Source organism: Glycine soja, chromosome 1, assembly GCF_004193775.1.
Source record: "Glycine soja cultivar W05 chromosome 1, ASM419377v2, whole genome shotgun sequence".
In the NCBI taxonomy this organism is placed as follows: Eukaryota; Viridiplantae; Streptophyta; class Magnoliopsida; order Fabales; family Fabaceae; genus Glycine; species Glycine soja.
This window is the reverse complement of record NC_041002.1, coordinates 54,906,876-54,915,756: the sequence shown is the minus strand read 5'-3', so window position 1 is coordinate 54,915,756 and position 8,881 is coordinate 54,906,876. Positions and strand designations below refer to the sequence as shown.

The 8,881-nt window shown below is 35.4% G+C and overlaps 2 protein-coding genes across 2 annotated transcripts; one reads left to right on the top strand and one right to left on the bottom strand.

Moving 5' to 3' along the window:
* Nucleotides 1-1,874: 1,874 nt before the first annotated feature.
* Nucleotides 1,875-3,915, top strand: LOC114424067 (protein DETOXIFICATION 56-like). Its single transcript, XM_028390938.1, has one exon. It carries the CDS (start codon nucleotides 2,087-2,089, stop codon nucleotides 3,620-3,622), a length of 1,536 nt encoding a protein of 511 aa, XP_028246739.1. The 5' UTR covers nucleotides 1,875-2,086; the 3' UTR covers nucleotides 3,623-3,915.
* Nucleotides 3,916-3,969: 54 nt separating this feature from the next.
* On the bottom strand, nucleotides 3,970-7,604 carry LOC114424070 (ATP-dependent Clp protease ATP-binding subunit CLPT2, chloroplastic-like). Its single transcript, XM_028390940.1, has 5 exons — nucleotides 7,313-7,604; nucleotides 7,193-7,231; nucleotides 7,000-7,109; nucleotides 5,449-5,628; nucleotides 3,970-4,262 (listed from the first exon to the last, which is right to left on the bottom strand). Exons 1-5 carry the CDS (start codon nucleotides 7,591-7,593, stop codon nucleotides 4,105-4,107), a joined length of 768 nt encoding a protein of 255 aa, XP_028246741.1. The 5' UTR covers nucleotides 7,594-7,604; the 3' UTR covers nucleotides 3,970-4,104.
* Nucleotides 7,605-8,881: the final 1,277 nt, after the last annotated feature.

Below are 8,881 nucleotides of genomic sequence, written 5' to 3'. Positions count from 1 at the left end.
AGTCCTTTTATATTAAATTAGGTGTCCAAGTAGCACAGAAAAAGCCAGGAGCTTGTATTGTAGCCTTTCATTGATTCTCATCCATGCATGCCTTTGAAATAGCCAAATAGGAGCATATATTCATTTTTTTTTTGTTACAAAATACGAGCATATATATATATATATAACATGAATTTGGCACATGAATATTACTTTCAGCCTAACAGGGTATCAACCGACGGAATTAATCTGCCCGAATCAATGAATATGGATTGAAACCGGTTTGATTCTTCATTAATTCTTCAACGTTTAATTCAAAGAATATATTCGGCAATATACCTCGAATGGGATTTTTTTCGACCTAAGATTGCATTTGTCACATATGCTCGCATGCTGCCTTGAGAAATAAATATTGGCGTACTGTACGTAGTATCTAGTCCACTAATTGCAGTAAAAAAAATCTAGTCAACTAATTTGAGATGACTGTAGTTTTTTTTTTTTAATTGTATTTTACTAAAGGCATATCTAACCAGCAGTTAGATATAATGAGCATAATTGAAGTGAACTTTACCTCTCAAGAAAATTTTCCATTCCGACTTAATATACTTCTCTTAAAAAAATAATAGTATTTATGTCATTTAACTTTTAATTTAAGTTTTGCTTTAGTTCTCGAATTTTTTATAGTTTAATTTTGCTCTTTAACTTTTTATTTCAAGTTTATTCTTTTATCATAACGTGTTTGATGATTAGATCTTATTACACTGTTAGTTTGCTGAATTTAAGTTTTTCGTTGGAAGTTTCCTCGTGTGTGTATATATATAAAACAATTAGTTTTGAGTCTTTTGACAATCTTTCTTTTTCTCCACCCGTACCACTATCAAACAACTTCCTTCTCCCTTCTCAATTCCATTTGGTTTTTTCCATATCTACATTATTTTGAGAATTTAAATCAAATTTAAAACTATTGTTTTAATGTGCGCGTGGGAAGATGAACGTGCGAATATTACCACCAATTTGGTTAAAGAAAGAATAAATTTTCTTTTTCGTTGAAAAGAATAGTGTTGTTTACAGTATATGAGGAAAGTTCTCTTATCGTCAAATTTGAGTGGCATAAGACGATAAAGGAATTTTCATTTTTGCACTTTAGAATTTATCCGCTTGGTTTTGGGGGAAAAAAGAAATATCTTTTAAATACTAAATCAGTTTTAAAATTTTCACCTTTCCGAAAATTAAAACATGTGTGTAGATGATAAATTTTAACTCGTTATGTTTTCACGTCATGTACATATAATTCACATTTGATGTCTCAAAGTCAACCACCAATTTAATATAGAATGCTATTTAACAAATATTATAATAACAATTGAAGTGCTTCAATTTCAAGAAAAAAAATTAATTACAATAATATCATTGCTTTTAGTACTGTTTTGATCAAAATGATAGCATATCTCTTTATTATATCTTACTGATATTTAATGATAATTTTTAAGTATAAATATGTTTTCATTATTATAATTTTTTTTAGTTTATTACCTAAATTTTTTTTATTTTATTTTATTACCTAATATTTTTAAACTTTTATTTTTGATATTTTACCATTAGTTTAAATTTATTAAATAATGACATGATATTTTACATCATCACTTATTGATTTGTTATGTTATTAGAAATCCGAGCTTAACTATACAAACAAAAGTTTAGAAATGTGAGGTAATAAAATAAAAAATATTTTTTAAATAATAAACTAAAATAGTGTTATATTATATGTATGAAAAAACATTAAGTCTAATTTTTACTGCACAAACTATGAAATAAAAGTATGACAGGAGATATTGCACTAAGTTTTGTCTAAATTTTTAATTCCTTTTGCAAACCAGTTAAAAAAAATCTATTGCAAATCTTCCCCTCAACGTAGGGACATGTCTTGGTTCTTGCAATAACCGAAGGCATGGCTCATCATGCTCTATAAATCTTTCACCAACCGCTTCTTCTATTGGCACCCAAAAAAAAGCCTGCTACCACCACCAATCTATTGCGCCTTAAAAAACAACTCCCTCACGATTAACAAACTCGTGCATTCCACCAATCCCAAGGCACAACAGCAACAATGTCAGCAACCTTAACATGTAAACTAGGAGACAACAACCTAAGCTTAAACGATAAAAACGACCAACCCCCTTCACCTCCTCAGCCCCTACAAAAATGCCCTGCCAATATGGTTTCGATGGTGGTCTCAGAGCTAAGAATTCAACGAGGAATAGCCCTTCCAATGGTGGCCATGAATTTGGCTTGGTTTGCCAAGACAGCCATCACAACAGCATTTTTAGGCCGTCTTGGGGAGCTTAGTTTAGCAGGTGGAGCTCTCGGCTTCACTTTTGCTAATGTCACTGGCTTCTCTGTCCTCAATGGTCTATGTGGTGCCATGGAACCCATATGTGGACAGGCTCATGGTGCCAAAAACTTCAGGCTCCTTCACAAGACCCTTCTCATGGCAATCTCGTTGTTGCTATTGGTATCACTTCCCATCACTTTCTTGTGGCTTAATGTTGACAAGATTTTGATCCTTTTTGGCCAGCAACAAGACATCTCCACTGTTGCCAGGACCTATGTTTCATGTCTCATTCCTGACTTGTTTGTTGCCTCACTCTTCTGCCCCTTAAAAGCCTACTTGAGTTGTCAGAGCATAACTCTTCCCACCATGTTTAGTTCTGCTGTGGCACTAGCCTTCCACATACCAATTAACTTAGTGCTCTCAAGGACCATGGGCCTCAGAGGAGTTTCCATGGCAGTTTGGATAACTGATCTTATTGTCGTGGTTTTGCTAGCCATTTATGTTTTAATTCTTGAGAACAAAAAGGAAAGCATGTGGAAGGAAGGAGGGTGGTGGGATCAGAGCATTGAAGATTGGATAAGGCTGCTCAAGCTTTGTGGATCATGCTGCCTCAACACATGCCTTGAGTGGTGGTGTTATGAGATTCTAGTTTTACTTACTGGCCACCTCACAAATGCTAAGCAAGCAGTGGGAGTTTTGGCCATTGTGCTAAACTTCGACTATTTGCTTTTCTCAGTGATGCTGTCACTAGCCACTTGTGTTTCCACACGTGTCTCAAATGAGCTTGGTGCGAACCAAGCTGGTCTTGCTTACCGATCAGCATGTGTGTCTCTGGCATTGGGCTTTATCTCTGGTTGCATAGGTAGCTTGGTGATGGTGGCTGCCAGGGGAATTTGGGGGCCACTGTTTAGCCATGATATGGCAATTATAAAGGGAGTAAAGAAGACAATGTTGCTGATGGCTCTGGTTGAAGTGTTTAATTTTCCGCTGGCAGTTTGTGGAGGCATAGTTCGAGGGACAGCACGACCCTGGTTGGGCATGTACGCGAATCTAGGTGGATTTTATTTCCTTGCTCTGCCACTTGGTGTTGTTTTTGCCTTCAAGCTCTGTCTTGGGCTTGTTGGACTCCTCATTGGACTTCTGACTGGTATTGTTACCTGCTTGACGCTGTTATTGGTATTTATTGCGCGGTTAAATTGGGTGGAGGAAGCTGCCAAGGCACAAACACTAACAGGCCAAGAGCAGGTTAAGGAACTTTCCAAATATGACGCAGAAGAACGAATTGACGCCCATGAAAAAGATGTAGTGTAAAATGAATATTAGAAATTATTATCATCTCCATCTAACCAAGTTCATACGTATCTCCAAGCACCAGGTCACGATGAAAAAGACATGGCTTAACCGTGTGCACAAATTGAAAGCGGGAGAAAGGTCATACATACAATAGCTTAATTGCCTGTCATCTGTCAAACCCATTTTTAGAGTTTCAGTGCTCAAGGACTTTTCCTGAAAATCACTTAGAAGCAACCGACATGGTTTATCTGTCGTTTTAGATCACTTTCTATTGCTTTGCTTTTAGTTGTTTATATCTTTTTTCTTTCTTTCTTTCTTTCTTTCTTTCTTTATTTGGTTTGAGAGAGTAAGGGGCACTTCATATCTGAAAAGAAGATTTATGCATCCAAATCAATAGGCGGAACAGACAGCCTGTTGATCTATCAATTGTACAAACAATGGCATCAATGGCCAATATGCAATTAAAGCAAAACTCTTGCTCATACATATTAAAGCAGACATCAATCATCCGTACATCCAGGTTTAGAAATTGAGGGCTCAAGCTCTTTAGCTTTTTCATCATTAAAGCCAAGAGTAAACAGAATCTTGTGACCAGGAGAATCCACTTCAGACCAAATGCCAAGAAGTATGTGTGAAGTGGTAATTTCCCCGCCATCACCTGCAAGTCACGAGTGGATTTATAATAAGGATTAATCTTAGCTTTGGAGCATAGAACATTTGATAAGAATCATCATTTGCAAAACAAAAAGTAATGATGGTGCACAAAGTGAATGAGTAATATACCGCGAGGATATGTATAAATTCACAGCGGCTACCCAAAAATGGCCTTTCTACATATATTGAGAACAACTGTCCCACAAAACAAAATCAATTGCGACATTCTTTCCAATAAATCTTCTTTAAATAATAATTAAACAATGGGATATTACAAAGGATCATTACAAGCGAACATTTTAAGAAACAAAAACCATCTATTCAGTAGCAGGAAGCATAATGCCAAAAAATGCCTTCAGAAATGACAAAGGACTCTTTTGTTTGGCTATAGAACCAACATGCCTTCAAATCTACAATAAAAGCATTTCAAACTCTATCAGAGAACTCTAAATAAATCCTTCCATTTATTTAAATATCAAATTGCCTCGGCACTTTATCTTGGAATTCCTAGTTTAATTTTTATCATATATCATGATTTCCGAAAGCAGAATTGGGTCTTTTTTATAGTTGAAATTTGAATGAAAGTCATGAACTAACAAAACCATCATCAACTGGGATGTAGGTTTGACAAACATTTTTGCTACGAGCTTCAGGACCAAAAGACGATACATCATTAGCACACCCAAATATCACAAATTCTTGTAAACATGTTATGTAACCAAAAATAAGTAACTAGAAGCATAGGCAATGAGAGCCAGGGTACATCAAAATATGTAAATTCCGTACATGTTAAGCTATTTCCATAGAAATTTTCATATAGAACTCATTACAAAATAATGTCTTCTTGGCATAAGCTACAATGTAAAGTGTTTAAATGCATAGGTCCTACAAAATACAAATATTTTGTTCCATCATTCCGTGTATAGTAACCATGGCCCATCGCTTACTTTTAGATTAACCCTTCATGACACATTATACTATAAACAAAAGTCTGTCCAACTTTGTATGTTTTCACGTTTTTTAAAAACAATTTAGAGGGAGAGAAGAGAGAGTCAGAAAATATCAGAAATTTAAACCACTAGTAAAAACATTAAGTAATGCATAAAGTCATGTAAGCTTTGCAATCAGCCGTCCACTCCTCTGCAATTGGTGATAAAGAATAGTAAATGAGAAAAATGACAACAACCAACCATATTTTATTTTTTGATCAACAGCCCAATCAAGGGCCCTCTGAGCTTCATCAGTCAGTGGAGGATGCTCTGGGCTGAAGAAAAACAAATCAGCTTTTCCAAGTAACTTCACAGTTTCATCACGCACCTTGAGAATTGTAATTCCATGGGCTCGCAAAAACTTAGCAGTTAGATTAGTACCTAAAGCCCAAAGATAGATTAGCACAATGCTTAAACTTAGAGATTCAGAAGTTTCATTGGAAGAAATGCATTAAACAAGGGACATATGTAATCAATTAAAAGCATCCCAAACAAGATTAAGGCATAAATTTTCAACTAGAAATAACTAAAAACAAAATGTTGTCTTTAAGTTAATTTGCATGAAAATGTTCATTTTTTCCAAGTGGAAAAACGAACCATTTTTTGCCTTGAATTATTTGTAAGGACTAAGGAGAGGTTAGCAACACCATATGAGAGTTCTATTCAAATTTATGAAGTGGGTTGACAATTTGATGAGCCAAGTGAATACTAGTTCTCGTCTAAGGAGAGGTAATCAACTCCCTCTTTGGATACTCTTATTACATTTCTTTGTTGTTGCATAAAGCAAATATACATTAATATACTTTATCAAACAAAAATCTGAAGCATTATCCATCTTTAAAAAATTTAAGGCCTCTACCAAACTTCAATAAAATACAATAATCAAAGTCCTTCAAACTGATTCTCTGAGTTCAATCTTTATCAAGAGAACTCCAAGTTGTAGCATCAACTCCAGTAATTTAATGTGACAAAATCAACCAAAGTCTAAAGCCTAGTAACCCTCACGCATAATCATGTTCTTCACTTGCACACAACGCGTATGGAGAATTAGATATCTTCTTTGTACAGGAAAAAGTCCTCACGAAGTATCCATTGTTACTCACATTCCAGCTCAAAACCAGAAAACAGATGTCCTAACAACGGCTCTCTCCAAACTTCTCTTTTGCTCTCAGACAAACACCAAGTGTTCAGCAACTCTCAGTTGCAGCCACCTAAAGTTTGACGGGGAAATCATAGTAGTCTCATTGTAATATTCTAAAACTCTCTATATTCAGTTAACATTCTGTTAAGACTGATAGCAGTCTGTTCAGTGTTTCTATGTATAATATAATTATATACCGTTGTAGTTAAATGATTAGTTGTTCAATGGAATAATATTGCAACTTCAGATACTCTCTCTCTCTCTCTCTCTCTCTCTCTCTCTCTCTCTCCTTTTCTCTCGATACTCAAAACACTTATAAAAACAAGAAAAATTAGGCTATGGAACCAGGAGTTTTCCATAAAAACTTAACGGGAAACTAAGATCTATTATTACCAAGGACTGTCACTGATCCCCACTGTTGTGAGCTAAGTTCCCATCAAAAGAATATTAAGATGTTTGTCCATTCATGTTGTACATGCAAACTAATTCACGTTACAACATAAAACCTCAACTTTTCCAAAATAAACGCATCTAACACCAATCCCATCAAAATCAGAAACAAACATAAAGGTTTCAAAAACAGCAATGGAGCAAACGAGTTAGTTAGTTACTCTCAATGAGAACCCCCATGAGAAGGGCTTCAGTGCCAGTGGTCAGATACTTCAGTTTTCTTGCCTCCAATTCAGACATTGCAAATGATTTTATAGCCTTGGAAAACCATCTTGCTTTCATCAAACACAATTAGCAAGGGACCAACGAGAAAAAAGTAGAGTCCGACAAACACATTTGGGCGATACTACTCACTTGGGAATTTCTTGGCCAGTAGAAGCACGCTCTGGCTTTCTGCAAACATAAAATCACAATAAACCTAAAACCCAAAATGGGGCAAATCAATTCCGAATCGGGAACTGAAAAAAAGCTTACGCGGTGGGGAGGCTGAAGGAGACGGTAGCAGCGAGCGGGCGGCGCCGGGAAACGGACACGACAGGTCTAAGATTGAAACTGCATGGCGAAACCCCAACTTTAGTTCCAATCCATGAATTCTCGAAGCTCTTTAGCGTCAAAGTCTGACCCAAACGAACACTAGAGTCGGTCGGAGCGGAATACCAGACTCGCGGGGCAATGGCAGCGCGAAACAGCCATTTCACAACAAAAATTAATGCGAGTTTGGAACTGAATAAAGATGTTTTAAGCGGAAGAAACATACGGTGTCGTATTGCCGTCGTCTTTATTTTTGACCCGACTGAGGAGTAGTTGGGCTTATAAGGTCTCCAAAATTGCTAGTTGGGCTGGATTCCAATACCGAAGCCTAACGCATTTTAATACTGCACCTTCCAATTTTAAAATATTTCCCAATTATCCTTACCAAAGTTGTTCACCTCAATCTCACCGGAATATATATATATATATATATATATACTTCTGGAATAGAAATTTTTTTCTACAATTATATTTTTTCTATTCTAAAAGTGTATATGTATTCTAAAATAATTATTTCATAATAAAAAAATTTATTTTAAAATTTTTTTCATAAATAAATTTTCTATTTTGGAATGCAAATACACTTCCAAAATAGAAAAAATTATTTTCAGAAAAACTATATCGGAATGAGATTTTTATATTTTGGAATAATTGTTTCAAAAGAGTATATATGTTCCAAAACAACTATTTTGAAATAGAAAAAATCTCATTCCGAAATAGTTTTTTTTTAAATATTTTTTTTCTATTTTGGAATACATGTACACTTCCAAAACAACCGTTCTAGAATAGTAATTTTCATATTCCGAAGTAGCCAACGCGAGAAGCTTCACATATACTACACGATGGAGAGTTGGACGCATGGCAGTGCAAGGTGGGTGGAGGGTCGATGCACATTACTAAAGGAAGGAGACAAAAGAAATACGACATGACATTTTTGTTCATTCAACTTTCTTTGTGAGGTACATGATTCAAAGTGAGAGGTGCAAGGTTCAAATGCCAAAGGCAAATAGGAACAAATAATGCGTTGAAGCGTAAACTTAGAAGATAAACCACATGTGTGTTGCTGAAGGCAAGACAATTAGTTTTTGTAGCTGGATCCAAGTTCATTTCCAACAAATAATGAAAATTTGAGGATACTTCCAAAGTACCAATTATTTTTTGTATTGAAAAAGTTTAGGTGAACTGGGTCCAAGGACTCACCAGGGTCAAGTAGACCCCGAGACTCTATGAATACTTATAAATATACTTGCACATTATCTACTAATAAGTTCATCATATTGACAACAAAAATCAAACTCACATTTTTTTGAAATATGAATTTGTTTCTTACCAACTAAGTGTGTATTGAGAATTGTGTCGAAACCCCTTGAATGTGCATATTTTGTGATCAAACATGAAAAACTTAGTTGACCATGATGTTTGACTTCTCCGCTAGACGTGATTCACTCCATCAAAAATCAGTTTTGAAGCGAAACAAGATCGGGGTAGCTTCCACGTGCAGGTAAAATCAAT